At 38.4% G+C, this 18,150-nt stretch overlaps 2 protein-coding genes across 3 annotated transcripts in view; one reads left to right on the forward strand and one right to left on the reverse strand.

Moving 5' to 3' along the window:
- LOC120423823 (uncharacterized) overlaps positions 1-18,150 on the reverse strand; it is a 48,575-nt gene that overhangs the window by 8,461 nt on the left and 21,964 nt on the right. For both annotated transcript variants that reach the window (XM_039587752.2, XM_052711616.1), the window contains exons 2-4: positions 5,871-6,466; positions 585-675; positions 16-134 (exon numbers count right to left, since the gene is read on the reverse strand). In XM_039587752.2, the coding sequence (XP_039443686.1) occupies positions 16-134; positions 585-675; positions 5,871-6,006 (346 nt within the window). In that variant the 5' untranslated portion in view covers positions 6,007-6,466. The remainder of the gene's footprint in view (positions 1-15; positions 135-584; positions 676-5,870; positions 6,467-18,150) is intronic.
- On the forward strand, positions 14,923-16,727 carry LOC120423821 (uncharacterized). Its single transcript, XM_039587744.2, has 2 exons — positions 14,923-16,371; positions 16,430-16,727. The coding sequence occupies exons 1-2, from the start codon at positions 14,938-14,940 to the stop codon at positions 16,700-16,702; spliced, it is 1,707 nt and encodes a 568-aa protein (XP_039443678.1). The 5' UTR covers positions 14,923-14,937; the 3' UTR covers positions 16,703-16,727.

Consider the following 18,150-nt stretch of genomic DNA (forward strand, 5'->3'; position numbering starts at 1 on the left):
CTCGTAAATACTCACAGTTGAGGATGCACGGAAAGATGACGTAAAAGTTGAGCGTCGTCGAGCGGAAGTACAAGGCCTCGGTTACGTACAGGATCATCGTGATGGCCAGCGAGCAGCCACCCATGCTGACCACGCTGCAAATATTTGTGTAGTACAGGAGAGAGAAGAGAAAAAAAAATCCGGTCAGCAGAAGAAGAGAGAGATAAGCAAGATGAAGTGGGATGATGGGGGGTCGAAATGACCGTGGCGCAGGAAATGAAACAAAATAAAAGAAAAGTGGAAAAGCATATTTCAGGCCGTTGAGAGTGGCAAAAAAAACGAAAAGGGAGAAAGAAGCTAAACGAGATGGGTTAAAAGGTTTAATGAGATGATTCGCACTGATAGTGCAAGAACGTGGAAATGGAAAAGGGGCTAAAATGTTCGTTCAATCCTTAAAAGTACTGCCTAATGAAGTGGAAAACGGATTTGGATTAAGAGTGGGAAGAAAGCTGATAGCTATTCTTTTTTTTTGTTTATCTTTTAAGGAAAGCGATACAACTTTAGAACTTGTTTAGTGATGTAGCATAACATCTTTCATTACTCACGCTTTGTAGTGTATGTACAGAGTGCAGTGCACGAGGGCCACCGCCTTGAGGATGCAGTAGATTCCCAATATCCTGGAAATGGTATAATCCCCTGGGTTGGTGGAAGAGATGAAAAAGAAAAATAAAAATTCGTTGCAATATAAGTACGTATCATGGAAGAGGAATTTGTTTCGTTGTCGTGTTGAAATAGCACTTAAAAGCCAATATCCATTTATCAAATGAGTAAAATTCTATACGTTTTCACTATTCCGTTACTCAACTGTTAAAAAATTGAAAACAATGTACAAACATTTTGAAACTGACCAAAACTTTTTTTTAGAAAAATCGCGATAACTCGTGATGTTTATAAGCAAACCTCTTATGTTTATCTATCTAAATTTTTGTAATTATCTGCTCTACAACTTTGTAGAACACTGTTACACTCTCAAAAAACCTGCAAAGTTAGAAAAAACACGAATTTCTAAAATGATTTTTTTTTTTAAAATGAAAAAATAACCTTCTGGGTTAAAGTAGATTCGAAAAGTACATTAAATTTCCCTTAAAATGACATGCTCCAAATTTTTTTCAACAGTTGAGTAACGGAACATGGCAGAGTTTTAAATTCACATTCACAAATACATACATACATACAATACATACATACATAAATTCAATTTTGGAACATTCACTTACTTCCGTTACGAAACTAAAAAAAAACTTCAAATTTCAAGGCCTACTATGCTCTAACGCAATGTACTGTTGAAAATTGATGGTTATGTAAAACATTTGCTGTGCAATACATGGCTTTCCTACTTTAAAACGTGATATCTCAAGAAGTATTCAATTTACCCTGAGGTTTTGATTGAATTTAATGTAAAAAACTCTCAGCAATCGAATGCTGTTTTCCCGTTACTGCTCGTCCTAATCTAATCTAATCTAATCGAACACAAGCGCAGCCAGTCCGAAGAAAGCATCCTGGAAGAACTTTTGGTTAGATTACGCCCCAAGTCCTTTCTTGTCAATATTAATGATTGCATTACATCCGAGTAACCCCGAACATGTATTGCAAAAATTAAAGCGGCCAGGCCTACTGCGTTGCATTAACCGCAGAGACAGATTCTGAGAACGGATCACATTTCACAGAATCAACAGGGGAGGAAGGATGCGTGGACATACCGTACCAAACGCTCCGAATGAGTTGTGGTTGGGTGTGTAAGTGTAAATTTGGCAAGTAATTGTTATTATTTTAGGAGGGGGAAGAGGGAGGAGAGGGGGGGTTGGAATTTGGATTAAGGACATGGAGGATGGGGTGGGGTAGGAAGGATATTTCATTTGATAAAGAGAATATAATATGAATTATCTAGAAAAAAAAAACGTATGGAAAGATCTCACCAAGGGTCTCCAATGCATTCGACAAACCGAATAAACATCGAATATGATGCTGTTGCTTCACTAGAACATCATCAAATCCAGGCATCCACGGGTTGTGAACAACTTCTGGCCTTGCCGGAACGGCTGGAACTAAACGGAAATCCTTTCCGTTACGCCCCACAAAAAAAAATCTCGCAGAGCTTCACTTTTGTCTTCAGCATGTAGATTCACTTACAGCACAAACAAATCCGAGAAAAAAACATCAGAAACTTTCTTGGAATTTTTCAATGAAAAACAACTCTAAACCGAAGAAAAACGTCAAATTTTCGGCACCGAACAAATTTCACGTCCGATCTGAGGAGGCTTGGTAGGCGGTGGTGCAAGAAAGACGTATATTTTTCAGCTCGCGTCATATTTCTGAAAATTTTGAGTTTTTTCGTGTTTTTGGTTAAAAAAGATCTGGCCCTTCCGCGTTTTAAAACCCGTTCCTTGAATTGTATAGTTCAGTTTTCGGAAAGTGATTGTTCCTGTTCTGGAATTCTGGATTTGTTCCTGAATCAAGACTTCGTTGTGCTGGAGATGCATGGATTTGACGAAATTGTGGTTTAAGTTCGAGAAGATCTCCGGAAGATCAAGATTCCCTACCCCCTCTCCATCGCAGCGCTTCGGATTGTAGGAATTCCATTGGCATCATCAAGAGAAAAATCTAGAAAGGGAGTCCAAATCTGCTTCTTTAGAATTGATTATTGGGATTGCATGTGTTGAACCTTTCCGGTGAGTTTGTTCCTTTTCTCATGTAATTTTATTTTGCTCAAAAACATTGTGCTTGAATTTTAATTGAAAAAAAAATGCAATGATCCTTAAGTGAATTGAATTGACGTTAATGAATGAAAATTAAACTTAATTCAAACGAAAATAATTCTTAAATTCAAAATTTGTTCTGTTTTTTTTTAAATATTGTTGATTAAAATGAATAAGAACAAGTTCAAGTTACACCCTTTCACAAAAAAATATGCCTTTTTTTTAATTGCATAGATTTTCTAAATTGAAAAATGACATTTCTAGAGTTTTTTTTGAAAAGGTCCTATAAACAAAATTTTCAATTTTTGCTTTTTGGGTGTTTTTAGAACCGCCTTGAGTCAGGGGTATTCAAAAACACCCAAAAAGCAAAAAATGAAAATTTTGTTTATAGGACCTTTTCAAAAAAAACTCGAGATTTACACAATCAATATAAATTTAAGAATATTAGTGACAGTAGAGAAAATCATGATTACTTCGATTTGGTTTTTTTTATATTAAAAATAAATATTAAAAATACACCGAGTAATTAATTCAGAAACTGTATGCTGCTTGATGAATTCATCAAAAATTTAAGAATTAATTGAGGTTTTTTAAATGTGTTTTATGTTTGATGATTTTTATGGTTTTAAAAAAAAATCTGTTCATAGTTTCTGATTATAAAACTATGAAAACTTTTGCTATTCCTTTTTGTAAATAATTTCTTTTCCTATCCATCTTTGTACTAATGAACGACTAAAAAATCTTCATTTTGCTTAAATTAATATATCCTTTTTGTATCTTATTATTTTATTAATTTTTGATGATGATGCTTAAGTATTTCAGTTTATTCTACTTAGGAATTAAGTATGCTGTCATATTTTTATATTTTTTTTTTTGTACCAAATGTTGATTTCCTCAAAATGTTCATTCTCTATTATGTGCAAAACTATGTCTTCCTGCTTCATTTTATTTTATTTTTTGTTGTTTTTGATGCTGTTTTCTATCCATTTTAGCAACTCAAGAAAACAAGTTTGCAGAAGTTTTTTCGGTGCACTAAGTTTTAGCAAGATTCGATGTTCAACAAAACATGAAGACTATTTCACTTGGTGAGAGCTTTCCATTTTAATTCAGGCAACTCTTCATATATTCTAACATATTTACAACTCATTAAAGACCAACCACGCCAATCTTACTATATACGCGGTAGGGTGTTCCCTTGGTCGTTCGCTGTGAGTTGTGGATTGCCTGCTTCTCTAATGAAGGTTCGACTAGGGGGGCATGCTTATTAATTTCTCGTCGCTCCATACCCTCAGTGACGTGATGGGAGCAAGGGCGTCTATGCAAAGTGTCCCTACATCCGCTACAAATTTCCGGCGTTTGGGGCGGGAAGAGGGAAACCATTTTGATCTATGCGCCGGTATTTGTAGCATTAAAATTCGTGCAAAAAAACTTATGCACGTGGGTGTACAGATTACGGAGTAAAAGATGATCGAATTGTTCACCTAGCGCTCACATGTGTTCCAGGACCAAGTTGCCTGCGGGTATGGGGATCATACAAACAAACAAACAAACGAACAAATTTCACGTCCGATCTCGCGCATGGCTGCTTCGATCTCCTTTCCCGTTACTGCTCGTCCTAAGGAATAAAAATGCATTTTAAAACTTTAAGCGCAAAATTTTCATGTTTGATTCTACGTCAAAAAATCTTCAAATGTGCATACCCAAAAGTTGACTTTTTGTTAACTTTTCTCTTAGCAAAATGCATTTTAAAAATGAGATTTTTGAAGATCTCAGAAAAAGAGGGGGTGCCACGGGCACGGGGTTGGACCAAATGTCACCAAACTTGGGATTCTTTGTTTTTGGGGCAAAAACAACCCCCATGTCAAATATGAGCAGATTTGGAGAAGGTCGATGATGGACGCGTGGTCACTTGGGAAGGAATGACCCATACAGTCATCCCACATATTCGGAACACTTTTGTGGTAATTTGTCAATAGAATGCAAAATGCCACTTTTCTGCCGACCCTGGTATTTTTAGTACCTTTATTTGGGCATTGTCTTGCTATTTCACTAGTAAAAGTAATACTTTTTGAACAAAAACTGCATTTCAAGACTATTTTATCCAGAGCAGCAAAACACTACGTCCAAATTGCCTGTTCCATGATTGTGGGATGTTATTGTGTCTCCCACAATTGTGGAACACCTGAATTTAACTGATATTTTCACAAAAAAGTTATCAGACCATTCATAAAACATTACTAAGCATGAGATTTATTGGTTCCAGAGTGCGAAGTCATTATGTTGTAAAAAAATGTACTCCTGGAGAGAATAAAAAGTTTGTTTACATCGTAAGAAAAAAGTGTTCCGAATTTGTGGATTTCAAGGGTCATGTTTTTCTTTGAAAACTTGATATAAAACGTAAAAATGTACAGCCGGTTTATACATCAATCGAAAGATCGCACGAAAAGCTTTCACATGAAGGTAAAAGCAAATCATTATGTTCCATTATCGATTTTCTATGATTTGTTGAACATCGGCCGATCTGTAAACTGTTCCGAATATGTTATTAACTGTTCTGTATATACAATCGACTCTCTGGTTGTAAATATCCAAGGGACCGTCGAGTAAGAGAAGCATCAGTTTTTTTTTCATAAAATTATTTTTATTAGGTCCTTTTCCTTAGGACCGAGTCGGCTTTTGTAATTACCATTTTACTTAAAGCTAAGAGTAATTACAGTGGATCTTGTGTGTAAATGTTAGTAGAAGCATCAGTTTACAGCACGATGCAAAATGAAAACTCGATTGAAATTTGTTTTTTCTTGCTAACCAGCTATGGGAGAGAATCATGGCAACGTTCAGCAAACAAAAACAAATAAATGTCAAACACCCTTCAATGCTTCGTTTCTCAAAGAAAAGTATCTATGAAAGCCATGAGAAAGTGAAATTATTAACAACCGGAATAGACATTTAAAGCAAATAGAATCCAAGAGACCGTCGAGGAAGAGATTCTTCAAGCAAGAGAAAATATCGAGGAATAAAGACAACCGAAGTATGCAGTTTGAAGGGACTGAGAAATTTATCGGTACATGGGGCAATATTGATATCGAGAAGATCGACAGCCAGAGAGTCGACTGTAGATTTAATTTGATTACAAACCTTCGATAAACTGCGTCTCCGAGTGGTCCCCGAGGAAGCTCCGCCGCTCGATGTAGCACCGCACCGCCGTTCCCAGGTCCATAAAGGCCACGAACGCTATCCAGCCCCGGAAGGCGTACAGCAGTTTCCGCTCCATTTGTGTGTATGTGTTTGTGTATGTGTGTGTGTGTATTAAATACTAGACTATGCCGAGTGTTTTGGTTGTTTTTTTTTGGTTTTTTGTTAAAGGACACTCAAAACCGTGACTAAAACCGATGGCGTGATGTGGGTCGTGGCACAAGGATTGCAGGTTCTCGTTTGATGTTCCTAGACTACTAATACAAGTTTAAACAGCTTTCTCCCCTCGGGTGTGTCAATCTGTGTCTGTGTGTGTGCATTTGTAGCGAGTGTTTTGATTTTTGTTGGTTCCGCGATAGTTACTGGTTTGTTTGGCCTGCTTCGATTGTTACTTTGTTCCGGTTTTGTTGTTTTTACCCTGTTGTTGCTGTTTTGGTTCTATCGTCGAGTGTCACGGGTTCGATTCGTTTCCGGTTCCGTCGTGTTAATCGCTTTGGCAGCGGCGGTAAACCGGGCTCACGACATTGACAGTGATGACGCTGTAAAGGTAAATGAAAAGAAAGTTGTTTTTATAGTTGCTTGTTTGTCGTTCGCAGGGAGTACAGCTTTTGATTCTGGTTAGTTAATTTGTTTAAACATCTTAAAAAAAACTATTGTGGAGCGGCAAGGCCTACTATGTTACGTTAACCTGAGATATAATTCGTTGAGTTTGCTGTAATTAATGCTTTTGTTCACTTATTTCTTTTCTTTTGTGAATTGTTTCACAAACAATTTCACTCTCTTCTCCGCAAATGAGGCCCAAGAAAAGTCATCCCGGAAATAAACTACCCTCTATTGTTCTCCTCTCTGGAAGAAGATCTCGTCTTTGTTCCAAGACGACGACGACGAGAAACTGCATCTTAACAAGCAAACCAAGTTTTTCCGGGCTGCATCAGACCTTCGTCGGACGAGCAAACAAAGTTTTGGGCTTGTTCGCTTTCCGGGGTAAGAAAAACTTTTCCCGGACTCCGACACGGGACCGGCCTCGTGGGCTGCTGCAATTTATTGCCTTGTCCTTCTGCCAAAAGTGGATGTAATGTAGCCATTAATTATGACCTGCTAACTCGGTGGAGGTGGTGCGGTGGTTGGCTTTTCGGCAGACGGTTTATTTGGGGGCCACTATCAGCCGTGGTGGATGGTGATTATACAACTATTTTGGATGGATGGTGGAGAAGCGTTTGAATCGTCGAGTAGGAGGAAACGGTACAAATTTAGCTGTTTCATCACCCTCCACGTTGATTTGACCAATAATGGTTTGAAAAATGATCTTTTTGATGTTGTGAAGTAGATTGTGGGACCAGATGATAAGGTTCCATCAAAGCATAGGAATCAGAGAAGGTATCGATACACTTTTTAAGGGGTAATTTAAATAGGCATCTTTATTACTATAGTTTAAAAAAAATTGACTGTATAAATCAATAATTTCCTTGATGAGTAAGAAACCATGTGAATTTAACTAAAAAGCAGTATTTTATATAAGTAGTTGCAACACCCGCTGCGCTCAGTACCAAGTGTCACTCTGCTAAAAGCTCTATAAGCTCGAGGGTACTCAATTTCAAGTGGCAATATGCCTTTATAGAACAATATTACCCATACCCAACCAGCTGCTGAGCATCGGGTAGAAAGCATCCATCATCGATATTCTTTCTTTTATTCTGCACAGTTAAAATAAATATTGAAAAGAACCATTTACGGATTAAAATTGAAACGAAATTATATTTTATTCTAATTTTGCATATTGACACATGACTACTCACTTTTTTTTAAATAATGTAGAGTAATTTTTAACAGTTCCCACCAGGACTGGGAAAGCTCCATCACCGTCGACGTCGTCATCATTATTTGTATGGGTGGAAACCCCACTCAGCACCGTCATTTATCATTTCCATCATAGTTCGATGCAAAAAAGCGCAGAACAAGGCGAGAAGAGAAAGAAAAAAGCCTTTCCCTCCTCCAGGAATAAGTGGAAAAGGGTTCGATGCACTCCGGCTCGATGAATTAACAACAATATGTGAACCACGTGGTGACATTCCACATTCCATCGCAGCATGCCACTTTAGCACGTTGACGAACGTGCCCACCAGATGGTGAGAGGGGTAACCGCCGATTTACTATGTTTGGGAGCAGAATGAAATGTGACGTGTGCGCTTTTTTATTTCGAGAGCTCATTCAGCTTTTCATAACGCTGATTCGAATCAGTGGCGAAAACCACATAATTTCCCGTTTGGAAGCATGGTAGAGTTCTCTTTCGATTTTGTTTCAAAGAAATCCTCCATGAAAAAAGTGGTTTGGATGTACTTTGCATTTTTTTTTTAAATAAAAATTGACAAAGCTAAGTGAATTAACTAGTTCATTTTTAAATATTTTTCAATTTTTTTCGTAAGATCAAAACGCAATGAACCAATTTTGTCGAAAACATTTATCACTTCGATTTCCAGTCGATTTGGAAACTATTTTCAACGCCAGTTTAATGTTCCTTTTTTTACATCCTTCTTTCAACAAATTATTATGCAGGATGTAGGACGGGTTTTTGGACGAAATTCAAAGTCCAATTCTACCCAGTCCGCTCGAATAGAACAGCTGTGCCAGTTATCACGCCATCTTTCACAGTGCCTTTTGGCACTTAATCGGCTCTATTAGGTGCACATTTTGGATTTTTTTTTGAAATTGTTTCAAAATTCCGCCGTGAAACTTCTTATTTTTCTTGTCATTCTCAAACAACGAAAAGGCTTACTTTTCTCTCAAAAAAGTTTGCAGAATCGAAAAGTAATACAAGGTCTGAAATGTTATACTTTTCAGCACTGAAAGAAATACTTTTCTTTATTTTTTATTTGAGGTGTTTTTAGGAAGTGCTAAAATAGTAGTTTATGCAACAAGTTGCAAAAAGAGGATTTTTTCAGCACGAGTCGTACATTTATCCAACGAGGTTCACCGAGTTGGATAAATACGAAGAGTGCTGAAAAAATCAAGTTTTGCTACGAGTTCCATACAACATTTTTTGCAATTCCGAAAAACACCCATTGAGTGAAATTTTAAGTAAAATTTTCATGTATTTTGCCAATAAATCGTTAAAATAAAAAAAATGTTGAAAAGTCTTACTTTTCGAAACAAGTGCTGAAAAGTTCAACTTTTCAGCACCCATTTCAGTGCTGTAAAGTAGAACTTTTCAGCATTTATTTTGAAAAGTGTTGCTATTCGATTCTGTTATTTTTGGTACAGAAAAAAGGCTATTTCGTCGTTCAAGAATGACAGGAAAAGTAAGTAGTTTCACGACGGAATTGCAAAAAATATAATAGGGTGATTCGTTTTGCAAAAAAAAAAAGAAACGATCTGACATTTTGTGGACAATCGGTTAAGAAAAATTTGCAAAAAAATATGGGAAAAAGCAAATATATACAAATTCCACAAAGAGGGCGTTAAATGTGTAAAATAAAGTATGCAATCCTTACGTAATTTTTTTTGACAAACAATTTTGTCCAAGATCGCAAAACGATCCGAGTTAACCCTGATGAGTTATTACCGATTTAAAGATGTCGTTTTTGTATGCAAATATGATTTTTCACCAACTTTCACAAACTATACTGCCCACCATTGAAAAAACGGCTAATATCCACTTTTGGCAAAAACGAGATATCAGCACCAGGTGGTAGTGGATGTTCCAACGCATCTTCTGGAACTTGAATTTCACTGAAATAATGTTTAGACTTGGCTGCCGATGCGAAAAACCAAACGGCTAATATGCCACTCTTATGGGAAATTGGCTTGACGGAGATTTTGTGACAAACACTAAAACGCATTTTTCTCGGAATACTTGATTTGGCATAATAGCCGAATTTTCAATTATGGGCAGTATAGCGACCCTTAACCCTTAACCGATTTTCCTCAAAATTGGCAAGGTTACTTATTTTTGCCTAAGGAATCAAGTCATAAGGTATCCCTGGTGTCGATTTTTTTTAATTGTCACCCTAATGTACCGTCAACTGTGGTAAATCGGAAGCAAATGGAGAAAATTTGATTTTTTTTTAAATTTTCAGTATACTGTTTCATTTGAAACTTGATTGTATTTTTAATCAATAAAAGACTTTGTGTTGCCTGCCATTCGCGAAATCGACTGGTGATCCACATTTCGACTGACCCGGTGGCAAAAGGATATCATTCCGCATATGAATGTGGTGAATATGTGTGTTCTCACGCCAAAAGCGACCCCCGGTCCCTGCTGGTGCTGGCAGCCGTGATAAAGTGTACCCAAGTAACCACAAGCACTAAATTGAAGTATTAATTCAGTACTAAATCAGCACTCGAATGTTTTGAAGTAGTAAATAAGCTTTGCGAATGCCTCAAAGTACCAAAACTTTGCAGCATTACAACTGGCATTAAATCACCATTTACGACCTTGAAAATGTGCTTCAAAGCATTTGATGTTTATCAACAAAGTAACCAATCGATACGGGAAACATTTCAGCCAGACACGCTGTTATTGACTTTGATCCTTCTCCCGTCATACCGTTCTAATAAGCGTGCGGGCTAAGGCGCAGTTCCCCCAGTGTGCATAGATTATAATTTTGCGTGAACTGGGTTCAATTCCCGCCGACTGAAGTGTTTTTTTTGTGGAAAACTGCAGCCTGTAATTAAGCCAAATTTTTCAAAACATATATCCAAAAGACAAAGGACATTATCAAAAGTTCTCTGGTAAATTTAGTTACTTTTCTTACAAGCAATAAGCTGCTTTCCGGAAGTCTGATACACTTTGTGAAATTTTGCCAACCGTGGACCAAGCACTCCTCGGAAAAAACAGTTCCCGTTAGCCTTTAGCCAGTACTTGTCCCTACCCAAGTAACCACAAGCACTAAATTGAAGTATTAATTCAGTACTAAATCAGCACTCGAATGTTTTGAAGTAGTAAATAAGCTTTGCGAATGCCTCAAAGTACCAAAACTTTGCAGCATTACAACTGGCATTAAATCACCATTTACGACCTTGAAAATGTGCTTCAAAGCATTTGATGTTTATCAACAAAGTAACCAATCGATACGGGAAACATTTCAGCCAGACACGCTGTTATTGACTTTGATCCTTCTCCCGTCATACCGTTCTAATAAGCGTGCGGGCTAAGGCGCAGTTCCCCCAGTGTGCATAGATTATAATTTTGCGTGAACTGGGTTCAATTCCCGCCGACTGAAGTGTTTTTTTTGTGGAAAACTGCAGCCTGTAATTAAGCCAAATTTTTCAAAACATATATCCAAAAGACAAAGGACATTATCAAAAGTTCTCTGGTAAATTTAGTTACTTTTCTTACAAGCAATAAGCTGCTTTCCGGAAGTCTGATACACTTTGTGAAATTTTGCCAACCGTGGACCAAGCACTCCTCGGAAAAAACAGTTCCCGTTAGCCTTTAGCCAGTACTTGTCCCTAATAACCTCAAGCTTTCCGTAATTGATTGCACTGCACTTACTGGCTGGCCGCAATTTGCTGTGTGACTCGTAAATAATTTCCGTCCAACGAAATGACAACGGGTTTTTCTTATGAACCAGAAACTCAAAACAGCAGAAAGAAAGTCTTCCTTAATGTTCGATGCATCAACCACATCGATTAAAACTTTCAAAACAAACACTCATTTCAGAATACATCAGTTGGCTGGCGCGCATCCTGGAGATCGACGAGAAAAATGCAAGAATAACATCAAAGTGTCACACTCACACACGACACGCAACAGGAGAAAAAAAACAAAGGAGGCCAAACACCAAGCGTGTGGAGCAGCTAGCTGTCCTTTTTTTCCCCCAGCGTTGACGTCGATAAAGCAGTTTTTTTTGTTCGAGCTTTCGGTGAGGCATTAAATCGGCATCACTGTGCGCCACTTGAAATATTTCTCAAGGGAAAAGTGCTGATTTAATGTTTTGAAGCATTATTTGCTGGTATTAAATGCCAATATAATGCTGATTTAATGCCGCTATTTAGTGCCTCGCGGTTACTTGGGTATAGACATTAGCGACAAAAAATTAAATGGAAAACGTGCTTAGAACGGAAATTTATTTATTGGCTGCTGGTCACGGCAATGGGATATGGGACAGTTGCGGCACAACACTGGCGACAGACAGGCCGGGAGCTCAAATTCAGTCTGAATTGTAAAATGGTTTCGATTGGATTGCGCTGCGTTTTGAATATTTTTGACTTTCAAACTAAACAAAAACACCTTAGTGCTGCTGGTCATTTCAATATTTTGTATTTGTTAGTTTGTTTTCAAGTTGATGAGCAAACAATAGGCGACCGATGGGAATGGTTACAATCTTTAATTTTTATATTTTTCCTGAAACAAAAAACCCTAACGTGTAAAAATGCTGATAGCCGGATTTTATCTAGTGAATCCCGCTTCCCAGTTCCATTTGCCACCAGTTAACACTCTCTATGGGTACCACTGACAAGTTTCGGTTCGATTCGGTTAGATTCCCACCATGACACGCGGGGAATGATTTATGAGCCCCGGCAATGGCAGCACATCCATCCGTCCGGCTGTCAGCAGAGCGACGTTCCGAGGGGGTGGTTCCCCACGCTGATGGATGCCTTTCGTCAACATCGGAAGCCACCACCATATCGGCCACCGAAATTTGCGTCAGCACGCGGTCTTCATCACGTGACGATGGCCTCGGGCCTGTGACCTGGCTGCCCGAGAACCGTAACCGTAACCGTGAAGAAGTCTAATGGCCATCCGGGATAGTTTGATTGATTTCGAGGCGATTGACTCCGTGGATGGTGCTTTCATTAATATTGGCTGTCAAATTAAGCTGCCACGAGTAGTTTTATCGACTAACACACACATTCTTTTAGGATGTAGAATGCATATAGTTTTCAACGAGTTAAAAAATAACAACACAAAATAATTAGAACTAGATATTCTAACCAATCAATGCTACGTCGCTTGTGAGTGACGCTTAACACGGTTTATTTAGTGAAAGTTAGTATGCCGGCAAATGCATACTTGTGGTCAAACGCACACGATCGCAGTTGGCGGGACTTTCCCGCGGTGCGCTACTAAGACCAGCGTACAAATCCACATTACGATGCAACACTTTTGTTGAGAGTATAGGGTAGCGGAACCTATTTTCGTCCTTTCAAAATATTTCGTTGGAATAACAAGTCAATGTTGGATACCTTTGGACTACACAGTTTACGGTAGTCCTACATTTGCACAAAATTCGAACTTTACCCTATGTGTAGGGTTAGTGAAATTTCACGATTTCGCGGACAGCGTGAAATCCGCGAAATTTGGCTTTTTCCGCGAAATCCCGTGAAATTTTATGTTTGTGGGGATTTGTAACGATATTTCTTAAAATAATTTATCAGACTCAAATAGGAATGAAAATAATCTTATGAATTACTGTAGGATTAAGCAAATGAATACCCTGGTTCAATTACTAATACAGGGTTAGTGATTTTTGACGATTTCGTTGACGGCGAGAAATTCGTGAAATTTATCAATTTCCTCAAATCATTTTTTTAAATAACAACATAATAAATATATCATCCATAAAGACTGTTTAAGTAAATTTTATTAGTTTTCAATTGAAAAGCATGATATGTACCATTCGAAAAATTGTTCAGTTGCTTTTAGAAACAAACTAAATTTAGTAATATCTTCGTTCGCTGCAATAAAAATTTTACTGCTATGTTATTTGAAACAAAAAAAAATAAAATAAATAAAAATGAAGAGTATTTCTTTAAAACTTTTAAAAACAATTCAGATTTTTCTGAGTCCTAACGAGTTGGGTGGATGATTCCCGTAAAGTTAAAAAAATACTACTTTTTATGTTTTCTGTTCTCATTTTCAATAATAATGTTGAATTTGTTACAGATTACATTATTTTTGCCTTTTGATTTTAAAATTAGTTTTTGATAAGTGAGATGAAAACTTTAAAAAATATTTTTTATGTGCTAAACTGTCGTTCTACGAATAATTGTCCTATGTCATTTTTGGACGACCCTAGTAACATTTTTTAACTTACAGGTTTTATCAGGGTTCTGGAAACCCTCATACGGCCTAAATAGGCTTTTATGGCCTACTTAAAACCTAAAATGTTACTAGGGGATTCTAAATTTTTATCATTATTAAGCTTAATTTTACGTATATTTTCAGAAAAACACATAAAATCTAATACTTTGTTCAGAAAATCATTGAAAACAACACCAACTCTGTTTGTCCCATCGTTGAACTTCTACGCATAAATGTCCCACCAAGTATTTTTTATCACGAAATCATGAGTTTTAAGAAGCATTTTATCTTGTGTATCTGTTTAGCTGTAAGAGGATTACAAATAAGGGTGATAAAATGTTAACCGGGATGATTAGGGACATACAGGGCGAATAGGGACCCACAGGACAATTATGCGTAGAAACACAGAAATCGATCGAAAAATTTCAATCGCGTTTTTCTCAGTTGCCCTTTTTTAACATGGGACAATTATGCGTAGAACGACAGTAAATGTCGCCGAAAATTCAAATTATTTTACTCGTTTTGGCTGGACAAGATTGTTAAATCTTGCTTTGATATGAAATTTAATAAAATGTAAAATGATAAAACAGAAGCAAATGCGCGAAAAAAATTTAGCAGTGAAGCAGTTCTGTAAATGAGCATACGCATGCCCTGCATTTTGTTTCAAAAAATATATTGAGCTCATCCATAAAACAGGTTGAAACTTTTTTGAAAATTTGGAGGATTTTTTTGTCACGTTCAAATTTAGTGTAGATTTTTTAGTTTATCGAAGAATAACATATAATTACGTAAAAAAAGTAGTTTTCGTGATTTAAACATAAGATTTTCAGAGTTATTTTAACTTTTTTCACGTTCCGCGAAATTTGCGTGAAATTCGGTGTTTTGAAATTGAGGTCCCCGTGAAATTTGCAATTTTCGAGCGTGAAAAATCACTAAGCCTACCTATGTGTAATGGTGGTGCCAGCTAGTTAGAACAGTCATCATGTTATGACTAGTCAGTTGCTAGAACGCAATATGGAAGCTTTACCGGAAGAACTTTTGTTGAACATATTTTCCTTCTTTTCATGGAACGAATTAAAGGTACTTTCGCTGGTCAGTCGCCGCTGGTATCGCATCACCGGAACTGCATCCTTAATCGCTGGCACGTATATTTGCCTGTCCAAGGTGAGACTAAACAACAAACTTCGAGCGAACGAGGATTCCTACATCGATCGTCAGTTGCTGGTCGATAGCCATCGACAGTACGAGGCCGTATCTATAGAGATCTTCTTCACGGAAGACATCCTCATAAAAAAGACACTTTTGGGAATTCTTTTGGAAACCTGCCTCAGTCGATGGTCAGTGAAAACCCTTCGGATCACGGGTCAGTACGAGCACTTGGTACTGTTCCTGCAGGGTTATAATTATTGTTTTACTGACCTGCTGGAATTGGAAATCGTGCTGGAGCAGTTTGAAGATTCGGATCACTACAAAGTGTGCAAACACGAGCCTAAAATATGCTTGCTTGACCTACGCCGATTACAGAACCTGATTTGGAGCGAAAGATCGCTGCCCAGTCGGAGTTGTCAAATGCCTCACTCGTTTACATTTACGGTACCGAGACTTAAATACCTTGGCGTTAATCGATTAGTGCTTCACGAAGACAACCTGATGGTGTTCGACTGTACAGCTCTTCAGACAGCACATCTGAATTGTTACAGTCTGCTTGGGAGCAGTATGTTCGACTCGGATATCTTAAACTTGAAACAGCTTACGATTGATGGTTACGCCTTCAAGGATCACGAGTTAGCTGACAGTAGTCGACTTTTGAAGAATCTAATCTGGCTGAATCTGACAAGACCTGTTCCAGAGGATCTGCGCGTCGTATCTAGATACGCTAAAGAGTTGAAAACTCTGAAAATTACTGTTTTACAAGAAGTCATTTCAATAGAATTTCTTATGATGCAGCAACTTCACGAACTTCATCTGGAATCGTTAGAACTGCTTCCGATCGCAACGCCCATTGACTGCCCTAATCTTTGCAAGCTGACCCTTTTGCGTATAAAGTGTTCAACCACTCTGCAGCTCAACGCCCCTCAACTTGACGCGTTGATCGCGGAAGAAACGGTGTTCAAATTTCTACGCCTTCGAGACTACGACGTGGTCCGTCGATTGGGCATTCTGCGCGGCTACACAGCACAGGAAATCACCATTCCAGAGTTCCCAAATGTCTCCCAACTGTACCTGAAGTGGTTACCCGGCACATCGAAACGAAAGCGAACGCTTGGTTTCCGCACAACCCGAGTCACGAAGCTAACCATACTGAACTCATCCATTGAGGATTTGTTGGAAGATATTCTTATAGAATTACCTAATGTCGAGAATCTACATTTGCATTATGGATCCAATCTGCCGAATAAAATCGAGGCAACTCATCTAAAGGTATGAAGAAAATATGTGTTTTTAGAACTATCAACTTGAAATTACCCACACATTTCAGAAACTTCTCATCACCAATTGTGAAACACGGCACAGCGTTCTGAAGGCCCCACCCCAGCTTGAATGGTTGCGACTATACGACATTCTACGCGATCCATACGAAGTTGGAAGGTTCGATCCACTCGGCGATCCGAGAAATTGCTTCGAGTTGGCCCCCTCCAAACGGTTCCTTCCGTTGGTGGTGCACGTTCCGGAACCTTTCACCGGAGGAAAAATCCGCTACTCAACGCTTGGCTATCGATTCGTTGAAAATGATGAAATGTTGGCATGGTGAAATAAAGTATTCTTTAAAAAACAGACAGCTCTATCCCATTGCATCAGAGTGACATAATTTATCACAATCAAAGTCGCCCTGCAAGCTGACGCATCGCGGCGGGTCCTGACATTTATGTGACAGTTTGCGCAAACAAACGGAACGACGAGTTCTAGTTTGTTTTTTTTTTGCCTGCCCCTCCTTCTAAAAACCCCCAAACTAAAACCGGACAGCTGCCACCCAGATAAGCTTCAAAAAGCACAAACAAACAAAAAAGCACATCAGAGGGCGCCACCGACGTTTGCCCTGCGTGGGCGCCTATCGGTATGCAACATTCATTGCATCACACGTGCGGAGCAAGAGTGCGCCGCAACCCAGAAGAGGCGCTTCCATGGCCAGCAGCAGCGAAAAAAAAAATCTGTGTCACACCGGGCGTTTGAGGTACACTTCCGGCGACGGTGCCGACGACGCCAAACAACAAAAGTGTCGCGGCTTAAATGACCCCGCATAGTGCTAAACCGTGCGGAATGTCGCTGTTTGTTGTGTTTGTTTAGGATTGTGTGTGTGTTTTTTTTTAATTCATTTCTAGAGTGGGCTATAACAGAGCGTGGCAGGTACTAAAAATTTTAGCAGAGAGAAAATAATAAAGATAAAGTCGAACGACAAAAAAAAATCACAGGTCACATGGGTCATTTTGTTTGTCATTTTGAGTTCAAAATAAGAACTTTTGCAAGAAATAACATAATCAAACTTATCGACTCCCTTCAAAATTAACCTAAACGATCTAGTGAGAATTTTGGCTCGAGCTTCAAGTCGATTTGGCTCGGTAGCGAAGAGTAGGTAAACAAACCCAGTCACGCAATATTCTAGCAGAGCTGGTTCTGCCATAATCCTGCTAGAATGGTGGAAAATTTCTGCTCGATTGCTGTGAGAATATCTAGCTCTGAAAGAACTCTGTTAGAATCCTGCTAGAACGCCGTGACTGGGAAGAGTCTATCCTGCTCATTTCTAATGTAAACGTCAACTGACAGGAGCAGGATAGACTCTGGGTGATGAACAGAGAGAATGCGTAACGTGATTTTCGAATGATCCCACTTTGTTTACATCTACAAAGTAGGAGGCTGTTCAAGCACAAGCATGGCTTTTTCTTACTGGTAAATGAGCTGTTTAATAATCAGTAGTTTGTGTTTTATTTTGTCTAGTTTTCAACAATGTTTGCTAGAAAATTGTCGCGTTTCGATCGGTTAGAAGATTTTCTTCTTTTTTACGGATGACGAGAGTGTCATTCTGCGATGTCGCAGATAAATTCCCAGACTGATTTTAGAATCCTGCAGCTCTTCCTGGTCCAGTGAAAAAACAGCGAAACTGATCCAACAAGCATAGAAGATTTTCACTAAACCAGGTTTTCAAACGGAATAAAACAATAAAGACAGCTTCTGGATGGATACAACTGCATCGACTCCATAAAC

This window comes from Culex pipiens, chromosome 1 (assembly GCF_016801865.2).
Source record: "Culex pipiens pallens isolate TS chromosome 1, TS_CPP_V2, whole genome shotgun sequence".
NCBI classification, from domain to species: Eukaryota; Metazoa; Arthropoda; class Insecta; order Diptera; family Culicidae; genus Culex; species Culex pipiens.

What these genes read in the sequence shown, in the direction of transcription:
- LOC120423821 (XM_039587744.2), top strand. Translation starts at nt 14,938, where the DNA reads ATGACTAGTCAGTTGCTAGAACGCAATATGGAAGCTTTACCGGAAGAA. An exon ending in TCGAGGCAACTCATCTAAAG is followed by an intron (nt 16,372 to 16,429) that starts GTATGAAGAAAA and finishes CACACATTTCAG; the next exon opens with AAACTTCTCATCACCAATTG.